Consider the following 25,833-nt stretch of genomic DNA (forward strand, 5'->3'; position numbering starts at 1 on the left):
GTCTGGTTAAAGTTAGAGAATATAAAAAAAGACTTGTACAGGTGTATAACATCACAGAAATAGATCACACCTCATGAAAAGGTTGCGATTCTATTATGGAAAGTCATGGAAAATTCATAAGAGGTTTGGATCCAACTACACTGAACATGAGTAGGTCTCCCAGGTGAATTCCCCCTCTGACACGCACCTGCCAATGCACATGTCTTTCAAGTTTCAGATCTGGCCCTAGAAGACCTTGGAAAAGATACTGGCACATATTTCAGTCATTTCAGATTTTTTTTTTGCCTGTTTTTGGCAGCAGCTCTTTTTCAACATTTCCCATTTCACTTCCAACTGAGTAACTCAGTACCACTTTTGGTCAGGCCAAATGATGTTTTGCCTCAGACATGAACATTAGCTTCAATTTAATTGAAACTGTGTGTTTTTGCTGGCCAGTCTTGTAGACTACTTACAGTACATAGGGTTAGGATCACGTTCACACAAAAAGTTGAAAAACCTCTTTATTGTGGTGCACACAAAAAACTGTCTGACAGCCCAATAGGTTATTTCTCCACATAGCACTTGTTAGTCCAGATACATCACAGCTGAGACGAAAGTGCAATCCACACCTCTAATTTTATTGTTTTGTGCCTATAATTAGGGTACTTTGAATTATCTAGTGGGATTGTTGGAGTCCCTTTGAATCCACACTGATTCAGTTCACTAGCTGAATAAGAAACTTCTGTATGTCTTCAACACCGAGCTTTTAATTGTCTGGCGTGCTAGCACCATTTTCAGAAAGCCACTTTAAGATGCCATTTGCAGTGAGTTTGCAACAGCTTAAGATGACATTTAATTTCACCTGGGGCTGGATGCCAGACAGAGTCCATTCTGATAGGACTACAACTCTGCAGTGAGCATGCAAAAGTGACGGAACAATATCAGGACTCCCTTATTAATGTGTTGTAAAATAAAAAGAACAAAACAAGCATATCGTAGAACATCCAATCTGCTATAATGGAAGCAAGTCATGCACTGTTGAGTTCATTATTGCCTCTTTATGACTGAGTCAGCAAAGCTCAGAAACCATGTTGGACTCCTGACAAACCAATTAGCAGCACTACTTCAGCATAATGAGCACTCATAACAATTCATCATAAATCATCTTAAAGTTCATAAAGCTGAGTAAAAATTGAGCTAACTTGCTTTTTGACAGAATTTTACAAACATCTGTACCGACACACTGCGGCTGTTCCCTAATGTGCTGCTAAAATGGACTACGTGCTAAAACAATCCTTCCCGCTCCACCAACACCAACAACAAAGTAATCAATAGGAAAGAGTCCTAAATTATTTGCTTGTTCCAGCACATGTTTTACATTGTCTTGTTCATTTACCAGCATCATACTGAAACAGTGTCAGACTAGAACAGTCTGCCGCCGCCCAGATGGTGTTATCATTAAATCTCACTTTGGGCCTAACAACACACACAGTGAATACTAAGTGCCAAGTGGTGAAAAATATTGCCAATCATAATGAGGAATGATATCCAGGCGTGCCAGGAAACAATGATTTGGGTAATGATGGCACTGTAAATAGCAGACACTAGGCTCAGGCCCATATGGGCTTATATATAGTTCTATTTTATGAATGCTGCAGCCACCTCTGACATGATGGATATGATGCACTTTATTTGATTACATATTTATTATGGAAATGCCAAAAATGACTGAAAGGCTGTCTGGAGGAAACAGCAAGAGGAACCTTCAAGTCATGTGGAGATAAAAACCAAATCACCTCAAAGTCGAATCACATCACTTCTGAGAGAACACATTCGGGAAGCTTTTGTCTGACTGCTGTGTTTGGTACACAGCATCTGAGTGTTGCATCTATACTTTTATAATAACTCCAATTATTTGAGATTTGTGAAGTGATGATGGCGTTAAGAATTCTTACTCTATTGCTCGCAGCTCTGGGGAGCTTTTTGTTGACTTTCAGGTCTTTGTTTTGGTTTCCCTGTCTGCAGCTATGTACTGCTCACTTTCCAGCAGCCATGCACCAAAACACCAAAGTGCACCGCCTGGATTTAGATGTGCCAGAACCATCACTGTAAATAGAGCGCTAACAAGCTCACCATATCAGCTAGATAATAACACCAGTGCTCTGTTCATGAATAATAAGCATAAAATGCATAAGCAAAGGTCAGATAGACTTGAGGAAGATCAGCCTTGATGTGGGACCCTTTAAAAGTCCGGAGAGCCAAGCTGACAGAAAGAAAGACAAACACCTCCTTCTTCTCTTTACAAATTGGTAGCTAGACAATACCTTTGCTAAGCGTAAGTCTGGGTGTCCACTGGGGATTCCTCTGCACAGCTCTGCTTTTCTTTTCCATTCTCTTTCAAAAGCTGCACTTCCCTGACAGCACTGTGAGCTTGGCATGTTTTTAGCCTTCAGAACTGAATACTAGAAGTTCAAAACAACCACTAGGAGCCTTAAAAAGTGCATCTCCCAAGCATCTGTTTAATAATGCTGTCTAAAAAAACAGAGACATGTGTTGTTACAAGGACTAATGGACTAATATTTAACCTTTGAAGTGGGTAATGGTTGCTGATTACAGGCCCACTCACCACTTGGGTCCATGCATGCTGTCTGATGTCCAGCAGTTATATGGCACAGCACACACTCTTTTTCTCCTCTCCTTCATGCTCTTCCTCTCTGTTTTGTCTCTGTCTGTCAGTTCTGCCGCCCTCCAACCCTTCAGTCTTTGTGTTTGCTCTCCCCGAGGCATCCCTCTTTCATTTTGCATCTCTTTGTCTCCATCTGTCTCTCTGCATCCTGTCTCGTTCAGCTCCTGCTCCCTCCTGCGTCGTTTGTCTACCCAATCCGCCATTTATTTATTTGCTGTTGGTGTATTTTCTGTCTCAAATGTGTGTTTTTCTTTCCTGTTGCAGTGGTCTCACGGATTCTACCTCACTCACAACCAGGGCCAGAGCGGCTTTGAATTCTTCTTCAAAACCAAAGAGTTGAAAAAGAAGTGGCTGGAGCAGTTTGGCATGGCCATGTGAGTGTGTGCTTACTTTTTGTGCATCCGTATGTGAAAATGTGATATGAGTGACTTTTTTCACAGAAGTGCCTCCAGAATGTCAGATATCAGTAATCTTCTAAGTTTACTGCAGCCATGCTGTGCGATGTCGATCTAATAAACTTGGGTGCAATATCAACTTTCTTGTATTTAGAATGTACAGGGATAAAATCTACTAAATTGTTGGCTGCGAAGCGAGTCAATAACAAATGCATGATCCATCTGCACTGCTACAGTTGTAAACAGTGAAGTCTTGTGTTGCATTGATCAGTGGATCATCATCATGTGGTATTGCAATAGGTTGGTTTTGTCCCATGTTGTCTTACCACTGTTTTTGAGCCACTAAAGTTCCTGGACAGCCCAACATTACAGTGTATACAGGCCTTAAGGCTTTATTTTGTCACTAAAAGCACTAAAAAGCACCAAAGCACCGAAACATAACACTTTGCCCGCCCTGTTCTTCAAGTTTGATCACTTTTGATTTTTGAGAGACACAACACCAAGACAAACAGATAATAGGATGTCAGTCAACTTTAAATTTGAAGAACAACCGTTTTGCAGTTGCTCCACCAATCAGTCAAGTTGCAGTTTACATGCATGTCTGTCCAGACTTATATTCTTCTTCTCAGTACAAGTGACAATATGTGCAAATTGAAATTCTCTCTGCCTTTCTTATACATAGCACTGATGAGAATAAGACATGCATAAGGTCACAGTAACCTTGACCTTTGACTATCTAAATCTAATCATTTTATCCTTAACTCTGAGTTGACATTTATGTCAAATTTCAAGAAATTACTCAGATGGTCCTGAGATATCTTTTTCACGAGAATGGGGCAGAGGGACATAAGGATAGACAGACCATCTAAAAACATAATATCTCTGGACGTGGGTGTCACCTGTGTGGAGGCATAAGAGGAAAATGCTCATAGCAACATAAAATAAAATTAAAACTCATGCCTTTGTAGTATAAAAGGTGTGCACATACGTCTATAATCAAAAACCTAAAAACAAAGTGAATAAATGTCTTAGAGGATGTGGACAGTTAGGCAAGCAATGCAGGTGTATGAGTCCTGTGTTTCATGTCTAGTAAGGGCTCTGGAATCAGGTGGGACCATGAAGTAAAGCTGCGTTTCAGTGAAATCAAAACCACTTTACTCATGGAAACCAAGACGTGCACGGGGATGATGAAAGCGGTAACAAAGGCATTGGCAGATGGCCCAATAAGCAAAGTAGAACGTGCTTACAAACAGATCACAGATGTATTAATGAAGCTCCTGATAAGTGATAGATTTTCTTTTTTTCTAATATTAAAGGGAGAGAACGGGTACTCAGAAGCAGAGTAAAGGTGTGGTGAAGATCAGGCACATCAGGGTCTACAGCTGCATTTCAGATTCTAAAATGTCCAACATACTACTTAGAAAAAGGTGGTGTTTAAGGTACAATGGAAATTGTAAATAAAATGTTGGATCACCTTACAGCTTTGATTACAACTTAAACCTGGGATAGCATTTATTATCATTTGGTATTCTTTAAATGTGACAGAAAACATTTCAGATCATTTAGATTGTAAGAATTCTATATTAATCATTTTTGTAAATCTGACAAGAAAATGATCCATCCATGATGCAGCACTGATGATGCATCCCCTGAACTGTTGTTATAAGCAGGAAAAATGATGGTATTATTCCAACACTGCAAATATAATTATTATTATCTCCGGTTATGTGTTAATAATTTTTTTTTTTTGTGGGAAGAAAAATTGTGAACAATCTCTTTTTCACTCTAAACCCTGACCACAGACTACAGACAAAAACAAATTGCTCCCAGTCTCCCTTGAGCTGAGATACCTGTTAAAGGTAAAGGCTATTGTTAGCCATCTAACATCCAATGATAGCAGCAGCAATTAGTTAGGATCAGTGGGGCTGTCAAACAAGTGCATTTATGCTGAAATATTGTAATTAACAAATGAGAACAAAAGTATAAAGGCTGCAAATAAAGGCAACAAGCTCTAACAGGAAGTGGAGAAAAGGATTAGGAAGATGAAGCGTGGTACGATGTGAGACTGAGGAACAGGGGCTTTGGCTGATTAACTTTCGGGGCTGAATTAACGAGCTGTGAGAATAGAGAGGCGTTGCCAGATAATCACATGCTCCCACAGTGCTGCCTATTAGCTGATCTGTGAACAGTTGTTTTCTCACGTGCCACCTTTATTTCAAAACCACCCACTGTTAGCTGCATGACTGTCGGCAACCACAGAGACTACTGTAGGTAGACACACTGTTCTGCACACAGAAAGTGAGAAATTAAAATCAAACAGCAGTGAGTGGGTGCTGTAGACTTTAAATTAAGTCACACTATTTGAGTTTTTAAATCTTTAAAGTTTGGACTGTGCAAAGTTACATCGGGGTGATTTAAAAGCATCACATTACACCTTTCAATATGATTTTTTTATGCTTTAAATCGACATGCATTGTTTGTCCTGTTTCCCAGAAAATGCAATTATTGGAGTTTTAAAAGTAGCACCTGTGAATATCAGGCTTTCTGTCTATCTGCCTATAGTTACACTGAAAACAAAGTAAGGCTTCTTAAATTTGAAATGAACAGACATCTGTGCTGGAGGCAAACTTGGTCAAACTCTCTTTTTCTTTCCTATACACACAAACACACACATATATACACTCATACAGTCATATCCCACGGGGCCATGAACACCTCACTTGGAGCAGACCTTGCCTGTCTAGTTGCAATTCTCCCCTTCCCACTTCAAAGAAGTGTATCAGTGAAACATTCCTGCAGGTTATTCAAATTATAACACCTTTATAATATATATATATATTATTTTCCTTTTTAGCTTGGAAATTGACTTTTTTTTTTATTGCCAAAAAGCAAAGCTGTTTAACAACAGAAACAAAACCAGCTCCAAGCCCAAACCCGTTTACACTCATTCATTTGGACTCATCAGTAACATTATAGTGGAACCATAGTCCATAAATGCCAGTACTAGCTTACTGATGCAGCATAGAACACTTGGTTCAGTTGAGGTTCAGGTCTGGTTATTGAGCTAAGGAAGTCATCTCAGAGAGTATTCCAGCAGCATCTTTCTTCTTCAAATAATTATTACACAACCAGGAAAAATGCTTTGGGTCACTGTCTTGCTGGAAAAATCATTAATTTCCCATTAGTAGTTGCCCAGAGGGCATAACTTGCCTCTTATATATATATATGTATATATATATATATATATATATATATATATATGGTTGGGTGCGTGTGCGTCTCTTACCTGGGGAACACATGGCACCAGGATGCACCCTGGGGAGAAGGCAGGCCAGTGGAGGCATTGTGATTGCTTTGGGAAACCTTGTGTCTGGTCATCCACGTGGATGTTACTTTGAAACATACCATCTATCTAAGCATTGTTTTTGATGTACAGCCTTACATGTTAATGGCTGTGACCAGTTTCAGCAGAATTATGTGACCAGCCATGAAGCAAAAACCTTGCAACTTTCAGGACTTAAATGATCTGCTGACATTTTGTTGGCAGGAAAACGGGGACGGACACAATGTTAGGCAGGTGGTCATAGTGTTATGTCTGATTGGTGTACTTTAGGCTAAAGGGGAGAGGAACCACCTAGCTTGTTCAAAATCTGTGATGGTATCGAAGGTGCATTGCACACACGGGATATAACTTGCACTGAGTTGATATATGCAGGTTTTGGAGTAGCACATGCCTCCATTCAGACATCTTTATCAAGGAAGGCCTGAAAAACAATGCAAATTCTGCAACAGTGTGGCTCAGCAGTAAGAGACTCTGGTTGGTAAAAGCTGGTCTGCTCAGTTTTCCAACACTCACTATGTCATTAAAATAACATATGATGCAATACAGTCATAAACATGTACCTGTTCTTTTTTTTAAACTTGCTGATGGCATCAAATTCAAAATCAACAGATATTTCTCATATGCAACTACTATTTGCATAACATGGCTTGCACAATGTGTTCTCAATACACTAAAATATGCAAAACAAGCAGTTGTTGTTTTGCTGCAGTGCTTCTTAGATCTTCTTTTTTGCAGTTTACAACTTTCAATGTGATACATTTTGGCATTCTTCAGTGATCTAATGTCTTTTGTGTGTTTTATTTAGATCCAACATTCGTCCTGAGAACGCCAGTAACAACTTTCACGAGTTTCGCATGCACACCTTTGAAAGAATCACCTCGTGCAACTCATGCCACATGCTGCTGAGGTAAGTAGCCAATTATTATTCAAACACACATACACACATTAAAAGAAGCACAAAAACCTCTTCAAGGCTGTTAAACATAAAGACTGAGGACAAAATGTGGACCCTTTTCCTTCAAACAACTTTTGAAAGACCTCCACTCCTCCTGTTCCTCTCCAGTCCACCCTAACAATCTATTCGTCACTTTCCCTTTTCTCCTCTCCTGCTCTGCACATGTGCCTTAGTTACGCAAAGTCTTTTTTTGAATTTGCTGAATGGTATCAGCACACAGGGGGACTGTGCCTCATGGTCTTTCTCACAGGGGGAACGACTGAGTGGTTTCACCTACGGAGGACGGTGAAGAAAAATGTCTGTCACACTTGAGCACTTCTTCAAGGCGATGGACGGGGACAGGGGACAAGATTACCGTGCTTTGAATATACAGAGCCAAGCACTGAGCGTCATGTGAGGATAAGATATGAGAGCAGGAAAGGTCTCAAGATGTGTTTGAAGTGCTGTTTAATGGCATCTTCTTTACTAAGTTGCTGTGGTTTGGATTATTTCTCAAATCTTTCTTGACAAAGCCAATAATGCAATCTCACAGTAATTAAAGTTGAATGATTGAGTGAATCATGAGTTCGATGAGTTCCCTTTGTTGTCATTTCTCTCTTTATTAGATATTATGAGCTAATGCCTGTTTAACCTGTTACCTGTTAGACTGAAAGTCTACAGGACAGATCAGATGTTCAGGGATCATCAAAATACAGTTCATCCAGCAGGGATTATCTAACTCTTAGCTTCAAACATGTCAAAGGCAAACTTACAGTTAAGTTACACTACTGAGCAACGTTTGATCTTGACCTGGTCAGGGGTGGTTTGGATGGAAAAAAAAAACACATCAAAATGGCGAGTGAATGTATTAATTAATATGAATATATAAAACAAAATCTGAAATATTTTCATCTTCATTGTTCTCTTGATTCTATCCCCTCCACTGTCCTTTAAACAAATAAATCTGCACTAATCCTAGCCATTACACAAATCATTAACACATCTCTCACAACTGGCACCTTTACCCCCTCATTTAATCAGGCCCAGATCACTTCACTCCTTAAAAAACAATTCTTGACCCCTCCCTTCTGGAAAATTGCAGACGTGTTTCTCTTCTTCCATGTCTGGCGAAGACCCTTGAATGAGTAGTCTTTAATCAACTGACTGACTTCCTTTTAAGAACGACCTTCTAGATGTTACCCAGTCCAGCTTTAAGAGTGGTCACTACACAAAAACTGCACTCCTGAATGTTGTGGAATCTCTGCCGGCTGCAAAAGCTGCGCCTCAGTCTTCTGTTTTAATTCTACTTGATCTATTTGCAGCCTTTAAAACCGTCAACCACCGAATCCTCCTTTATACTCTTTTTGATTTGGGCATCACTGGTACAGCTCTGGCCTAGCTCAAGTCCTATTTGTCTGGACATACCTTCACCGTACCTTGGCAGGGGGTTTCTGCCTCACCCCTGGCGTGCCACAGGGCTCAGTCCTTGGTCCTCTAACTTCTTCTATACTACATCCATAGATTCCATTATCCAGTCACTTGGCTTTTGCCATTACTATTCTGATGACACACAGCTTTTCCAGTCCTTTCCCCCGGATGACTCCACTGTCCTACTACACATCTCTGCATGCTTCACCCACAACGCTGCTTGGATGAGAGAAAGTTATTTTCAACTCAACCTCTCCAAGACAGAAGTTATCGTCAGCAAAACATCAGCATCAACATGAGATCCACAGTGATTGTACCCACTAAGTCTGCCAGTTAACCTGGGGGTGATCATTGATGATCAGCTGAGCTTTCCTAGCTGAGCTTTAAAAATACTGCACATCACCAAATCTTAAAACATAAAAACCTTTTAGTGTTTTTGTCAGTATTCATTGTTACTACTATCCACGTATGTAATGTTTCTGTTCTCGTGTCTGCAGGGGCATTTTTAACCAGGGCTATCTGTGCTCCAAGTGTGGTCTAGGTGCACATAAAGAATGCCTGGGTCGCTTTGGGTCCTGTGGAAAAACAGGTAACACACCACTGCTGCACACACAAATATAACTCACTTTAGTTATGACAGTTGCATCTAATCTGCAAGCAACCTGCACCGTCGCCAAACACAATGTTTTCGAGAGAGACATTAAATCTAATTGTATCAACACAACTGCACTTTTATGGCAGTGCGAACATAATGACAGATGACACATTATGGTATATAAAACCTGATTTATGAGGGTCTTATGACTACAGTAATTATGGGAATGAGCGAGATTTGTTGCAGTGTGATTTAGCTACACACTGACTTTCAGAAAATGATGTGGTTGAAAAAAAAGGAAGTGTAGCAAGTGTGGGAATTGGAGGGTTTGCTTTAAATCAGTAAACTTTTAAATATGCCCTTATCTCTCTAAAACAAGGTCATCCAAGTATTCGATCAGTATTGCAGATAATCGCTCTGCTTCCACTGCTGATTTTGACACTTCAGAGCACCTTAAAGGCAATGTCAGTGAGCAGATCCCCAAAGCTTAACAGTAGTTTTAAAAAACTCCTCAGTTTTTTTATTATGCCCCTGTTGTGTATCTGTCACTCCGCTCCCTGTGCAGGAGCGCTGACAGCTCTGAGAGCAAAGTGGAATAAAAAGAGGGCCTTCAGAAACCAGCTTAGCATGTCCTCAGTGTGTGTGTGTGTGTGTGTATGTATGTGTGTGTGTTTATGTGTTAGTGAATATAAAGAAAACTATTCACACTTTCTGTTGGTGGAGCTTCTGTTAGCTCTTGCAAGTGCACGCTTGTTTTCCTGCAACAGTGAAACTCTGCACTCTCTTTTTTTTTCTTAAACAAGCAAGCATGAAAGTTTCACTGTTACAACCAGAACACACTGTACCCATAACATTGCATGTCACGGTTGCGTGTGTGTTTGTATTTGTATTCCCAGTGGCAAGCTGCCAGCTCCTTTTGGACCTGGCATCTGTCATGGTGCTATCAGAACACAGAGGCAATAACGCCACTGCCAGGCCCACCTGGGCACGGTTTGTGTACCTGAGTAGATTTGGGCCGGCAGCAGGAGAGCACGAAGCTGTGAAGACGGGGATGTCGGTTTGGATTGCCCTTGTCATTACTCCACACAGAATTGAGTCTCCATGCTACTCCGTGCTGCAGGAGCATGCGCAGGGCAGTGCTACTTAAGTAACAAGCTTAAGTAACTTTAAGAAGTTCTAACCCTGAACTCGGAAATATGTCCTGTAAATGTACGGCAATAGGAAACATTTTATTTTTTGCTTCCTTGGTGGTTGCGCCGCCCTCTTCTGCAACACTGAACTTTATTCACTTCCTCGTAAAGCTGAAAGACACTAACACGATGTTTGCGTGAACAGGTTTTGTTGATACACCAGCAGGTCTGCACAAACACAATCACAGAATAGTGTTATGAATTCGTGTGTGTGTGTGTGTGTGTGTGTGTGCGCGTGTCAGAGATAAGACATTGTTTACCTGCATTTGTCTCTGTTATCAGCTCTTTTCTAGAGTGTTTGTGTAACAGGTCAAAGTTCACTTGTGAAACAACAGATGTGCTGAGAGAGGTGTGTGTGTATTCCTACGTACAGTATGTACAGTGCGTATAGCGTGTGTTTGTTATTGTGGTATGTGTTTGCTCAGATATATGTGTGTGTGTGTGCGCGTCCATGCTTGTGTGTGTTTGTGTGTGTTTAGGGGGTGTAACCCATTCCTCAGGGAGCCAATGAAAGAAACTGGTGGAGCAAAAAACTCAGGTCTACTGCCCCCCCACACACACCCCTATCTCGTTACCTCCTCTATCCTTGCTGTCAGGTAGTGGCAGCACAGCAAAACAAAGCAAACCACGGTCAGACACGAGCGTCCGCCTTCTCCACTAATGAGGGAGTGTTGCCTTGTACCGGCAAGTGTGTGCAAGTGTTTGCGTGCACCCACTAACCCGTCATTCACTATGCCTGTTCTCAAACTTCTTTCAGATCCTGGCTCCGTCAGAACTCAGGTGAGCTGCTGCTGTTGTTGTATATATATCTATATATATATGTGTGTGTGTGTGTGTGTGTGTGTGTGCATCTGCTCCAAAGCTGCTTTGAAAACTACTCTCTCCTGCAGCTATTTGCCAAGAAGATTTCAATTGACTTTACTTTACAGCCCACCTGACGCTATAAATGAGAATGTTTTTGCAGATTCACCCTCAGTTGTCTTTTCCTATTCTAAAACTGTGGTTGTGTGCTTTGCTGCTACAGTGAATCCCCAAACTGAATGTTACACTGGGCTGAAGTTTAGAAGTGCTCCACTGGCTTCATGCAATTTTCACTTCATGTTTAAACATAATTGTTTTTAAGCACATTGCATCGTTAAAAAATTAAATGTTAATCTGCATATAAAATCACACCAGTTCCATTCTGCTGCAGGATATCAGTGCATGCGCTCTGGGTTTTAATTTTGTGTTTACCAGCAGAAGGCCATGCTTAAAATATTGTATGTGTGCAGCATTAGTAGGGTATGTATTCAAATACTTTCACCTCTCTGCAATGAGCGAATTATCCATATAGTAATTTATAAGCTAGTAGAAGGAGTTGGCCATTGCATTGACTCTGTGGTATTTGACTATTTGTGCTTTCACCAGTACCAGTGATCTATGTATGTGCAGCTGTGTGCTGATTTTCTCTATGTATTCTTTTAGGGCAAAGAGCGAGATCCAGGTAAGATCAGACTTAACTGCTTCACTCATATCATCATGCCTTCCCGGTCTGTTGTCTGTTTTCTCTTACTGGAATGTTTATGTGCCTAGAGATAGTTCCCGCGAAGACAGGCAGATTTTGGCATGTAATCCTGGAATGTCTATGTCAGCTTTAAAAAAAGAACAAGAAAAAAAACATTGCATAAAAGTGGCTTATTACAAGGCTAATACTTTTTTTAGATCAGTGTCTCGTCCATTAATTAGAATTTACATTTTCTTTTTACATTTTTTAACACATATTTTTTTCAATTACCTGACGTATGTCACATTGATGGTTTCCTCCACTAAGATTAAAACACAAAGACGTTCAATTACTAATCACTTCAGATGGAGGAAAGTAAGACTCCCACTCATTTTGAAAGGCAGGAAACAGTCATATTGAGTTCAAGTTGATCAGCTAATGTATTATAAGATAAGTTTTTAGTGTTCTCCCTTTTAGCTTTTTTTACTGCTGGATTAGCTGCATCAAATTAATCAAAATAAATTTATCACGCTACTTTACACCCAGTAATGTTTCTGACAGTGTGCATATTAATTATTTGTTTGCATTTTGTTTTTTGACTTCACACAAAAGCAGGAAAAATGCTACATTTTCCACTAGCAGGTAGTTTGTCAGCATTGGCTGAATGTTTGCATTTATTCCCACTATCATGAGGAAGCACCTCAGGCAACTTTTTTTTAAGCACACTTTGGGCTTTGAGAGGCTCCTTTAAACAGTTGTAAAGCAAACCAGAGTACTTGAACAAGCTATAATACTGATCCTGGGCTGCAAATGTAGTAGATGTAGCTGTAGTATTTCTGCCTGCCTCCCTCTGTTGCTTTCTGTCTTTCTCCAAGACAATATGACTAACACCAAGTTTATATGTGTGTGGCTGCACACACAGACCTTTAATCTCTCATAAACCTGGTTTCAACAACCATTTTTCCACCCTTCCATTATTATGCTGCAGAAAATCACTTCTGACTGAAGATGCATTAAAATCAATAGGCATTTGATTGCCCCAGCCCCCGGCGTTTCATAATATTTCAATGCTGCTCCTTTTGTCTGCTCTGCACTAACACGTGGCTTGGCCTTGTGTGGATAGGAATGCAATTTATGCCCCCAAGGCTCAATTCTCCACGGCCCTGTGTCTTTAGAAGTCCTATTCGGACAAGCTAGCACATGTCGGGCTGCCAGCCTCAGTGCCACGCTCCCGGAGCATATGCTGAAAGAGAAGCGAGGCAGATATAGATGTATTAGCTTTCAATACAGTGTTGTTGACTTCTCTATCACTCGCCTTTAGCTTCACCCTTTTCTTCATGCTCACACTTTGAATTTCTATTTCTCACAATATATTCATGCACAGCAGCCGCACTAGGCAGAAAGATATAATTCATTTTATTGTGTCGCGCACATGACACATGAACTTGGGATTTGTTTGGGTGTTTCTAAGAGACAGTCTGTAATTTATCATGACTCAATTTTAGTGATTTCTTGGTGAATAATGGGAAAATTGAAAATCAAATAGTGCTGACTTAGTTCATTCCAGCTAATAAGTCCAGATGAGTCCAGCTTTTTACATTTACCAGTGTAAACTCTTACTGCTGCAGTATGTTATATGTTACCTAAAGTATGGTAACAGAGTGTTTCCATGTTTAACCACTTTTTGAGTCTAATCCATAATAATGCATCATGCATTTATTGCTTATGTTAGAATGCACATCTGCAAAGTAGCTAAAGCTGAGTGCAATACATGCATCTGCATTGTAGTGAACAACAAATAAAGTACTCAAAGTACAAGGACCTCAAAATGGTATTAGTCATTCAATTGCAGCATTTTATACTCAGTTCTTTATTAAATAAGTGATTAGGAAGATCATCATATCTCAGTGGTTATTACGGATTTTTCCTTTAAGAAAATATGATGTGCATCATTCCTGCTTATCTTTTATTTGAGGGCCTAATAAGCAGCTTATCTCCAGTATGATAATCAATCTATAATTTTTCAGTACACAGGTACACAGGTGGTGTGTTTGCATACTCCCTCCTATTACCACCTAATGGGGCCAATAGTTTAATAGAGCAAAAAGAAATCCATGGCGAACATGTTCTTTTAAGCCTGTGGTCACACATACTTGAATTTTCTATTTGTCACTCACTAATCTCATGGATGGATTACTGAACAGGCCTACCGGTCACAGACCTAGGGGCCTGAGAGGACAGATGGCCCCTGGGCCAGAGCCTCTATACAGGGTGAATGTTAACATCTAGAACACAGATAAAAGACACAAGGTGAGACACAAAACAAACTAAAACTGCCCAAAACAAAAACAAAACTACTATCTGACTACTAAAAAGAAGCTCTCTCTCACATGGAGCCCCCATGCCAAGGGGTACATTTTTATCATAGTCATGAACACTTTTCCTGCACAAAGTGCGCCCTCTCTCTCTACACTGACACTCTCCTTCTTGCAGGTCTACCCAAGATGCTGGTTATCAGGAACTACTTTGGTGTGCCGAGCCCTACTTCTGGTCCACCCCTCAGTATTCAGACGGGTGACATCATTGAATTAATCTGTGCTGATCTTCATAGTCCCTGGTGGCAGGTCAGAAGACACATTGTCATTCACCTTTTACAAGCCTAAAAAAAGCACACTACACTGTTTTTTAAAGCTCTCCCTTATCCTGAGCTCATATTTGCAAATGGGCATCTGCTTCTTTATCAGTATATTGTAACTATTATACTGTGTGTGTGCTGGGTCTGGTCAGAGAGAACTCTATTTCTGACAAAAGAGAGCTCACGTTATGTGAACTGTTCTTGTTAACAAGCTGCATGTGAAAATCGATTTCCAAGTAAGATATTACAGTATACAGCCACAAATAATTATTCACAGAACAGCAGTTCTTAGAAGGAAGTACAACTACAAATATTTGTTGTAGTCAAGCAACACGTGGTTGAAAGCTGACAGGACTGGAAATGTTGTGACGCAGTCACGGAAAGGCTGGCAGAAAGACATCATAATACTGAAAACATTTGACCTGAGGCTTGAAAGGGCCTTGTATTACAAAGCTAGTGCTGAATTATAATCATACACGTAATGAGGAAGCCATCCAAACTCACAGTGCTTAATGCAAAATAAAATAGATAAAAATATCAATGAACCCTGTGTTAAAGCTTCACCCAGGGCAGCAACATCCCCCCAGTCAGCAAACATTCAATATCCATCACCTCTGTAGCCAGCAGACCGTAATCACATCTGTTCTGGGGGCGTGCGTGTGACAAATAGAATCGATCACTGTAATTTCATTTCATTCAACAACACAAAACCATCAGAGTGAGCTTATCTGGTGCTGCTGGTGTGCTACTTGTGCCTCCGCAGGCATAGCTGTGTCTGAAATCATGATTCTCTACTTCCTGTAATATGTATGTATGTTCACAATATGAGGGGTCTGGATCCTCTAATTAACACCTGGAACCCCCCAAAATGTTGGGACATCACATATTAGCCAACAAGAATGTGTTCTGCATTATTTTTAATTTTAACTTTATATATTTATTTTATTTTATTTTAACTGGTGGTTGTTGGCATGCATGTAGCACAATATTTATATTTGTGTCTTGTTTGAAGATCAGAACACATTTTAAGACCAAATCTATTCAGAAGACCAGGAAATTGCAAATAGCTTACTTTTTCTTATTTCTGAGGACTCTGTGCACTGAATGATTCTGTGGTTTGAATTGATTTGAGATCCAGAGTCTATATTGGATTGCAGGTCACAGATTCTAAAGCTGAACTTGGCAGGTGTGCAAAATGACTTTTCACCTGGTTATAGAAAATAACGAAACATCTCCAAATAATTATATTTCCTATAACATATATTACTTGTAGATGCATAGAGGAGTTAGTGGACAACCTGCTCTCAACAATCTGCCCACAACTGCCCACATATTACATACATTATTATTTCTTATCTTTTAAAATCTTTGTCATTTTGTCACTTAAGTTTTAAATTTGACTACTGAAATTAGAATTTTTCTTTGAGTACAGCCACACTTCACTGTATATTGAGTCCTCGTCTTTTACGCTTGTAACAAGAGTAACTCAAACTGTTTTAAATAACATTTCCATGCAAATTGGACTGTGCTTATTTAGGAGACTATAATTTTTTATTTCACCCTTGAAAGGTTGATAACACACATAAAAAACATAATTTTGCATAGACATTTAAAGCTATTTTATAACCAAGACCTGTAATTAAGCATGTACATGTAAACTATGGAAACCTGAATCATTTTCCCTTATAAATCAAATATTTTGTCAGTTCATGGAACAAAAACAGCCTGAGTCGGTAGGAAGAAGATAACAACACTAAGGCTTCTAGAAAGCCCTGTTTATATGGACTGAGTCTCTCCAGTGCTCATAAAACAGAGTCATCACCATGGGAGAAATTAGGAACGCTTCCTCTTCCTGCCAGCCATTATTTCACCAATAGTTAACCAGGGCTGTAAATTTGCAGCTATGCCGTGTTGCAAGCTAATTGTTCCTGAATCATGGATACAGAGGCAGCCAGATGTACGTAACACACTTATCTGTCTGTGCTTTCAGGGCAAAATCCTGTCGACGAAGGAGGTTGGCTTCTTTCCCAGCAATGCCGTGAAGCCCTGCCCATGTGTAAGCAGCACTTCTTTCTTGTCCTCTACATTGCAGCTTGCATTTGTTTATGTGCACTCACTAGCAGGTGAGCGAGGTGGGGGGGAGTTGTTGGGGATTTCTGAGGGCATGTTAAGCTGCATCATGTGAAGGTAAATAGCCCGCAGGTTTTTTATGTGTCTAGCACAAGCATCTTGGTTTGTCTCATGAGATAAAAGCGGTCTACTCTCTAATTCAATTTATCAATACGAAGCAAAGAGCAACAAGCAGCGGTTTATATTGTGCGAGTTAAAGTGGAAAGCTGAGAGGAGAAATGGAGTGTGTCTCCTCTGCAGAGTGTGTATCGGTTGCTTGTTTTCGCTCTCCCTCTGATACATCTTCTCACCGACACTGGAGTGTCATGCTCCATTTGATAAAATGAAATTCAGACTCTGTCCAGCTGCTGCAGGAATATCGTTATCTCCAGTAGATAACAAACTATCATCACCACGTCTACACGGTTGTAAAGATAAGAACAACATTAAGCTGCTTTACTGAGGGTCGTAAACTGTAAAAACACATGTTCTGTAGAAGAGCGAGGCAGCAGTTTGCTCTTTAGTAGAACGTGTGCGGAAGTTTGGACATCAACAATAACACATGTCCAATTTTTGCTCCTTGCTCCAGGTCCCGAAGCCTGTCGATTACTCCTCACAGCCATGGTAGGTTCACCTGCTTTCTAACTCTGAATCATTTTATTAAGAAGCTTTTAGGACCTTACTTGCTGTTTAATAAAAACCAATTAAATACAGATGTAAATTCAGCCAGCATGCACTAAAGATCCCATCATCCACTGCAGCTCCAGGATGACAGGAAATAGTAATTAAATTATGTAGCTCTACCCTAACCTGGACGTATAAGCCAATTAAAGAGGCATCACGTAGAGTTTAAAATGCTCAGCGGTGTGAAGAGATCCAACAACTTCACTAATGTTCCATAATGAGTTTCAGAGCGCTCTTGTGCACCTCTGTTCTTTTCTTCTTTTCTTTCCTTTAACTCGTTCTTTTGTGGGCTTTGTTGCAGGTTTGCGGGGCCCCTGGAGAGGCTCCAGGCAGAAGCAGAACTCATCAACAGGGTCAACAGCACCTACCTGGTCCGTCATCGCAGCAGAGAGTACACAGAGTACGCCATTAGCATAAAGTAAGTTAGCTGATAATAGTTCATTTAAGTAAATTGTGTTATTGTTTTTTTTTCTTGTTTAATTGCACAGATTGGAGAATTAATGCCACCACCTGTTTAGGGTCACAAACCAGCTCTTACTATTTATTTAATGCTACTGGCTGGAAATAAACTTTGTGCTAGTGGAAGGAACCCAGTCAGTGTTTTCTGGATATTCAAACTTTGATTGTGGTTGCACACAGGGGTTTGCTTTGTATTAGTAAAAACATGGCAGAAGGTAGCGCCAGAGAGTTTTGAGCCTAAGAGGATCAAGTCTCTAGTGTGGTTGTATTGTGGTTTTTTGTACTGAGGTATTGTAATTGTGATTGAAGATGTCTCGCAGAATAATGCTGCATTCACTGCTTTATTATTGATGTCAAAAAGTGATGTTCCACTAAAAACTCCACTGTCCATGGAAGTCGGGAGGTGGTGGTAGAGAACAGGATGAGATTAGGCTAGGTCATGGTCAAAGTCAAGTCTAACTTAACAACTAACAGCTTTCTAAACTGAGGCTTTCAGTGTAATAATATAATAGTCACGATAATTTTTGTCACTATAATAATAATAATATTAAATGCCTTTCATACCATTTTATCTTTATTTCAAATAATCAATTTGGATTAAAATGACTTGTCAAGTTAGTAGAAAATAACTGTAACTAATATGTGCTGCGTGCTTGTGATCTTTTGAGCATTTTGAGCAACAAGACACAGGTAAACTCTACATTATTATACAGTAAAATATCAGTTTGATCAGCATTTGTGAAATGATATCTACATGCAAAGAAAATCCAAACATCCAAACTGATCATGTTTAAATAAATGTCTATATACATGATAAAAAAAAGCAAGGAAAGAACAAAATAAAACAAAACTCAACCTGAATCCTGGGCTTTCATAGGGATTCATGGCAAAGTCATGAATAAAGTGTGTGACTGTTATACTGTCTGTTAGATCATCAGGTGCCCTCAGCCAAACCACAGTATCGACCACATATAACTCCTGACTATAGTACACAATTTGACAGCTCCATTTAGAGCTCCTAAACAGGATGATGTGCTTTTCCTCTGATGCTGGTTAACCACAGTCATTCATGTGAAACTGACCAAACAAGTTGCTAATCAAGGTTTGACCTCCAACCCTACAAAAACAATCTGAGCAGCTTATAATTAGAAGCGTACAGGCATTTTAATCTTGATAATGAGGAATGTTACAGAACCTTCTGGTGTTAGTGACCCTACTAATGTTTGTAACTAAACTCCAGATAAACGGCAGTGAAAAATAAACCTTTGAAGCGGAACATTTCCCTCCTCACAGAAAGCGCAGAATAACTGTACCACTACAGCTTATTAAAACCTCCCAATGAAAGAGAGAAGCAGAGCAGAAAGAGGCGCCTTCGTAACCATGGGATCGTTTTAAAAGTTTTACTCACAAATAGAAATGGCCTCTACCCCTGTCGGCAGAGCAGGACCCCAGCTCTCTACAATTACAGCTCTACCATTTGAACTTAATGCATTCTCCACATACAGCGGAGAAGACTGTAAAGACAGGACAGCGGCACTGATTGGTGCGCTAGCAAGAAAGACAGATACACAATCAGATTTCTGCACAGCCACCCTGCTAATACAAACAAAAGTACGTGGGTGGGGGAGCGATATCACACGTGTACATTTCTTTCTGATCCACCCATCACTCACGTGTCACAAACCTTCGGGACCCTATGCATTACACTGACTGCTGTGCTCACCTCAGGGGCTGGGGGCCAACCACCGATCGATGCCGCTGATCAGAGGGGGAAATTACACTCATAACTTATTCAATGGCCCACAGGTACAACAACGACGTGAAGCACATAAAGATCCTGACCAAGGAGGGCTGCTTCTACATTGCAGAGAACAAGAAGTTCAGGAGCATAATAGTGAGTCTTTTCAGCCTGTTTTATTATTATTTTTCAAATAAATTCCACTACTGCAATTCATAAATAAATCATAGCGTTCGCTTAATGAAGTGTCAAAGCCTGAATTTTATTTTAGCTGTGTGCACAAAAATAGCCATGATTAGAGAAGTGTTTCTACTGGCCCGAGGGCTTCAGCATTATAGATAAGTCCAGTACACATTGGAGAGGTTCACCAGTCTTATGTATGGCAGAATGGTATTTTCTGTGCCTGAGTTTTACTAAAAACATGTTTTTGTGGATAATATTTAATAATATTTGAATACCAGTCTCATTTCAAGCAGACCCTTTGTAATTGTATGTGGAACATCAGTATCACAGCTGAAATACATTTCAATGTAAACATACAGTAAACAGCAAATAACTGGCACCTTATCCCTTCACTCACCTATGTGTCTGGGTATGTGTGTGTGTATCCAGGAGCTGATTGAGTACTACAAACACCACTCTCTGAGAGAAGGTTTTAGAAGTCTGGACACCACTCTGCAGTTTCCTTACCGGGAACCGGAGAACGCCGCCATGCAACGCCTCAACCGCTCTGGTGGCAACGGTGAGTAGACCAAGACAACAGCAACAATTCAAACGGGTTTCATCCAGGGCAGGTGGCAAGAAGTGATACAGCAACCAGCAAGGATTACAGGAAACACCTGACACTTTAGCTTAGCCAGTGTGTTAACCTGCTCTGTTTTCTGTTTTCTTATCTGTCACGCTTTGCAAGTGTCTCATGTGCCTGTAATTCACTCAGGAGCATCTTCAGAGGCATAACAAAGAAAAAAAAAAAAGCTGCACAGATGCGCTGTTTGTTAAAAAACAGTCAGTCTCCTCTGACGGTAATGGTTTTTGACTCAACTGTCAAACGATGGTTGGAGAATGCACAAAGCACGTTATCAGATTTGATAGTGCTCTCTGGACGTTTACTGAAGATCAAATTAATTTGAGTTTCAGGGGAGGGAGGTAATCTGGCAGAAGATTCAATGATTCAAAACCACTTACAAGCTCACTTTCAGACTTCTCTACCAAGTGGAAGTTACAGGAAAGTCAAACAATAAAATCTTTCGTTGTCAGTTGTTTTTTTTTTAACACTAACATTTGATTAAGACCAAAATACACTGGATATGAGAATAGTTTTTCTGCACATGTTGAAGTGTTCCTGGGCAAGACATGCACTGTCCCCGCGGCAATTAATAAAGTATCAGTCATTACTACATCATTCAGTTCAAAGCTATAACCTGCAACCTGTGGGAATAGAGGCAGTCGTAATCTGAAGCTTAAAATCAGTTCACTGTTGTTTGTGTTTACTAAATGCCTCTTTCCGCCTTTTGAGAAACTTGTACCTTAGATTAAATCAGAGGAACGTGGTCTAAATTTAGTTCTGGTGCCACTCCCTCAAAAAAAAGTCCCTGTTCCAGGGGTAGTCCTCGATCAAAGACCAGGAAGTATCAGGGCAAAGCCTATAGTTATGACAGCTACAGCTTGCATCATTTTACACACATTTTAAGCCCTCACTGCACACAGGGCTCTGTTCTGTTCTGTTCTGTTCTGTTTGCATGCATTGATAGTCAGGATAGAGAAGAGATTTCAGGAGTGATAGAGCAATGAAGAGGTCAGTAGAATGACGTACCAACTTCTGCACTGAATTTCCTTGAAGAGACTATTACCCCGGGAAAGGATGTTGGACTGAGAAAGAAAAGTTGAAGTTTTTTTTTCCGTATAAGAATAAGCTGTTTGTTCTTTTCTCCTGGCAACTCCTCAAGACAAAGCAGCTGTTGTCACCTACACTCTGTGACGAGCACAACTGCGCATGAACGCAGCACACCAGTGATTATTTATGCATACAGCTGCTGTTCCTTCTTAACTCTGCCACTTTGTCAGTCGTTAGCCCTGCTAACCTGGCTCGTCTCAACGTTCAGGTGATAGAGATGTTATTTATCAGGGCTGAATAAGAGAGAGAACATTCAGTGAGATGTTTTCCCTTCTGACGTCTTCTGACTAACACGTGTGAGCTATGTAGTATGTAGAGTAAATATAGGTCTATTTTGTGACAGCTCGGTAGGTTTGTAGTACAATTTTGTGATAAAAAGGTGTTTTTAATGTGTTTAAAAGACGTTTAATCTGGGGAAATTCAGTGTAACGTCACCTTTGTACTTTTTTTTTTTTTAGCTCGACTGATTGATTTGGGAATAAGTTTGAAGAAGTCTGCCACCCTCAGAACTGCACTAGAAAGGGTTGTTTACCCTGTAAAACATCCATGTTCACCCCACACGAGCTGACTGTTTAGAACAATGTTAGAAGAAAAGTGACTGAACCCAGAATGTGCGCCACTGCCCATGGGTTGGTTACGGAAAATGCGTGACGCATCACAATCACAAAACAAGATTTCATTTGAACCCTGTTTGCAGCGGAACAAAAAGTGCCTTCTTCTTGCTGATGATGATGTTCTGAGCAGGAGAAATGTGAACAGCTTGTACAGAGCGGGCTGTTCTCAAGGAGGCCTGTTGTTCAAACTCTGAATTGAGACGCTTTTGTTTCTGTGTGGTCCTCGGTGCGTGTGTCTTGCAGGCAGCCTCCTCCCGGTGTGCACACTTCAATTTTTCTCTTTTCTTTTGATTTCCATTTTCCCTGAGCGCTGCTGGAAGACTGCTAATTAAAGTTTGGGCTTGGTTTTGTGTGTTTCGGACAGTTCTGCTGATAGTGTTGGTGTGTAATCAGTGCGCTTACTGCAACAGCAGCAATTATCATTCTGATTCAATGTCCAAAAAGTAGTTTCATCTCCAATATGTAAATGTATGTTTACAGTCCACTAATATATCTAATACAGTCAACTGGCTCACACTGTGTTTTCCAATATGCTCCTCAAATCCGACTAAACAAAAGTGGAGCATGTAAAATGCAGGTGGTGTTACTGCGGCTGTTTGAAGTGCAGGGCGAGCCCTCTTCATGTCGCTCATACCTAGACACCATTAGGAGCTGCTGAGCTGTCTCTCAGTGCGCTGATTAGTATTCATCTAAAAAAAAAAAAAGAACACTGGAGCTCTGCTCTCCTTACAGCATATCAATAACTCAGGCCAGTTAACTTGCCAGCAGTATTGTTGTGAGCGGCACATTTTTCATAAAGTTCGGGCATTTATCTGCCTTTGTGGGGATTAGATTTTCTATTCCCAGTGGCTGAGATACAGGCTTCTATGCTGCGGTGGGTTTAGAAACCTCTGAGGCACAGTTTGAGGAGGGTGGGGTGGGGAGTGGGTACATTAGTAAAATTAGTGAAAATGTGTTAAAAATCAAACACATTTATTTATAATAAATCATAGTTTATTAATAATTACAGTGTTTGAATAGTGTAAAATGAAATTAGCTGCTAGTATCTCCAAACACATTGCAGCCATTCACCACATGTCTTTTTGACAATTCATTGACTTTGTTAACCAGCGTTTCCATAATGTATTTCGAATGAGAGGTTTCTAGCAGTTAGATAATTCCTGTTCCACGTTTCCATCTGTTCTTTAGAGACTCATCTGTAGACAGGCTCCTTCATCCATTTAGTTCTGTTGAGCGCATCATGTAAAGTCTCTGCCTCTAATGTAGAGCAAAACCTTTTCATCAGCACTGTGCTCTTGTGACTGTCGTAGTGCCAAACCTGCTGTGTTGACATTCTAAATGAACTCTGAACTGTGATTGATCCATAAAGACTAAAACACTACTGTAAGGCTTCCAAGGTTAGAGGTTGTAACATTACCGCCACCTGGTCTAAGACGTCATGGGAATCAGCTCAACGCCTGCAGCTTCTTTTTTTTTTATCTGAAATACTAGAAGATGATCAGTTTTCCTGACACCAGAGCACACATCAGGCCGATTAGTGGAGGTAGAAATAAAGTTAGTGTGTGAATGAAGTATCACTCATGAGACCTTTAATCAAACTACAACTGTGTTTTTGATACCTTTGTGAAAACCTGTTTTATTTTTCTCCTTTGCTTCTCTCTCCTTCTGCCACCCTCCTCTTCCCCCACCCTCATCTCCGGCCTCTGCCCCGCTCACATCTCTCTGCTCCCTGCCTGGCCACCATAGCCCCATTGCTCTGCGGCCTCTCTTTTGTAACTCCTGCCGGCTACAGTTTTGTGCCTCCTTCCTCTGCTCCCTTCTGGTCAGGTACAGGTATCGCTTCTCTCTCTGTTCCCTAACGCTCTTTTTTTTTTTTTCTCTCTCTTCGCTCTCATGTTCAAGCCTCCTTAGCATGCTGGCTGTAGCACATCACCTTCATCTCTGCCTTTAGCCTCGCATTGCAACATCTCACCTCTTGCACAGTCACCAAATAGCGAGTGTGCATTTTGGTAATGCATGTACATATTGTGCGAGTTTGTGCGTGTATGTGTACATCGTTGCACGTAAACACCAACCTGTGAGGTGAAAGAGAGCTGGTGTGTGTGCTTGTGTGCCTCTTCGTCAAAGTAAAGGCAGACATGTCCAAATACACAGGGCTGCTCTACAGTGTATTAGATATTCTATCCCCACGGCCAGGGTTGGAGAGGTCTGACATTCCATTTCCAGCTGTCAGCTTGGCCCAGTCCCACCCTACACTCAGTGTGTGGAGAGGGGAGAAAGCTGGAGGCTGGCAGGGTGGGACGGAGCAGTGGTAACTAGCTAACCTGCTCCACACCTGTCTCTTATACTGCTGTCTACTCCACAGGATGTCCGGTCTCACACACACAACAGACACGCACACACACACACACACACACACATCGGCTGTCAGAACACACTGGTCTATCTCAACTAAACTGGGCATATATACACTCACTTTCTAAACTATACTGTTCTTTTTGGACGGGGGCAGAATCCTGAACAACATGTTAGCAGAAGACATGATGCAGTGGTTTATGTTGTTGCTCACATTAACTGTGTATGTGCATCATGTCTCGTTTAGTTTTTCATATCTTAAAGGAAAACCTGAGACAGCTGGTTCTTCAGGGTGAATGTTAATGTCACCCATCTCCATCTCCCGTGTGTGTATGTCTAGAAACTGTACTAAACAAATCAGCATGTTCTATACATGTTTAATAGCCTCCTCTCTTTTTGATCTCTCTGTTTCTAGTGTTTACTCCCAAAGTGATTGGCGTGGCCATAGCGCGGTACGACTTCAGCTCGCGTGACACGCGGGAGCTCTCGCTGCAGGAGGGCGACGTGGTTAAGATCTATACAAAGACTGGAGCCAACGGCTGGTGGAGGGGCGAGGTCAACGGCAGGGTAAGCAGCAGCTTCAATTAGGAATTATGCACTGCCTAGTTTGTTAGTTGTGTTCTCATTTTAGCAGTGAAGCCCTTTAATGTAATTTTAGGCTGCGCTTAAAACACACTCTTTGAAGAAGAAAGGTTTTGGCACATATGCTTGTCTACAGGTGCCTGGAAGGGTCTGATTTAGTGTTCTTTAGTCATGTTCATATTTCCATCATTTGAGTTTCTGCATATCATCACTTGAAAGAGTTGTTATGTCCTAAATGCAGACTTTTCTTATCCAATACCAAGAGCGCTGTACAATCAGGCGTGCAGCACTGAGAAAATCTTGCTTCTAAGTACAGGGATATATATACGACTCCCACTCAGTTACTGCAGTTCAGCGTTGCAGAGACTGTGTGTGGGTGTGTGTGTGTGCAGACATCACTGTGGGTTTGTGTGTGTTTTGTGAACAGCTGTGGTAAATGAAGAAGCTCTTCTTTTTTACTAAGCTTTGTGTGTGTGTGTGTGTGTGTGTGTGTGTGTGTGTGTGTGTGTGTGTGTGTGTGTGTGTTGATAATGCTGTGGTGAAGACTGAACACTGTGTGTAGAGTGAGTGGAGTGCTCTTTGTGTCTCTTTCGAGCTGTAAAACTGGCTCCATCTGTCTTTTTCTTTAATACCATCATGTCAGTTAATCACAGTCCCAGGATGTTGTTAATTGGTGATCATAAAACGTGGCCGTATCAAAAGATTTATATTGGAAGAAAGAGTTACATAG

The 25,833-nt window shown here is 40.8% G+C and overlaps 1 protein-coding gene across 1 annotated transcript in view; it reads left to right on the forward strand.

Annotated features, from left to right (window-relative positions):
• Nucleotides 1–25,833, forward strand: part of LOC113164896 (guanine nucleotide exchange factor VAV3) — an 80,956-nt gene that overhangs the window by 51,042 nt on the left and 4,081 nt on the right. The window contains exons 15-26 of the mRNA XM_026364434.2: nt 2,930–3,039; nt 7,209–7,310; nt 9,263–9,354; nt 11,308–11,330; nt 12,015–12,033; nt 14,527–14,657; nt 16,659–16,724; nt 17,367–17,401; nt 17,763–17,879; nt 19,727–19,814; nt 20,271–20,400; nt 24,937–25,088. Of these exons, the coding sequence (XP_026220219.1) occupies nt 2,930–3,039; nt 7,209–7,310; nt 9,263–9,354; nt 11,308–11,330; nt 12,015–12,033; nt 14,527–14,657; nt 16,659–16,724; nt 17,367–17,401; nt 17,763–17,879; nt 19,727–19,814; nt 20,271–20,400; nt 24,937–25,088 (1,065 nt within the window). The remainder of the gene's footprint in view (nt 1–2,929; nt 3,040–7,208; nt 7,311–9,262; nt 9,355–11,307; nt 11,331–12,014; nt 12,034–14,526; nt 14,658–16,658; nt 16,725–17,366; nt 17,402–17,762; nt 17,880–19,726; nt 19,815–20,270; nt 20,401–24,936; nt 25,089–25,833) is intronic.

This window comes from Anabas testudineus, chromosome 2 (genome assembly GCF_900324465.2).
Source record: "Anabas testudineus chromosome 2, fAnaTes1.2, whole genome shotgun sequence".
In the NCBI taxonomy this organism is placed as follows: domain Eukaryota; kingdom Metazoa; phylum Chordata; class Actinopteri; order Anabantiformes; family Anabantidae; genus Anabas; species Anabas testudineus.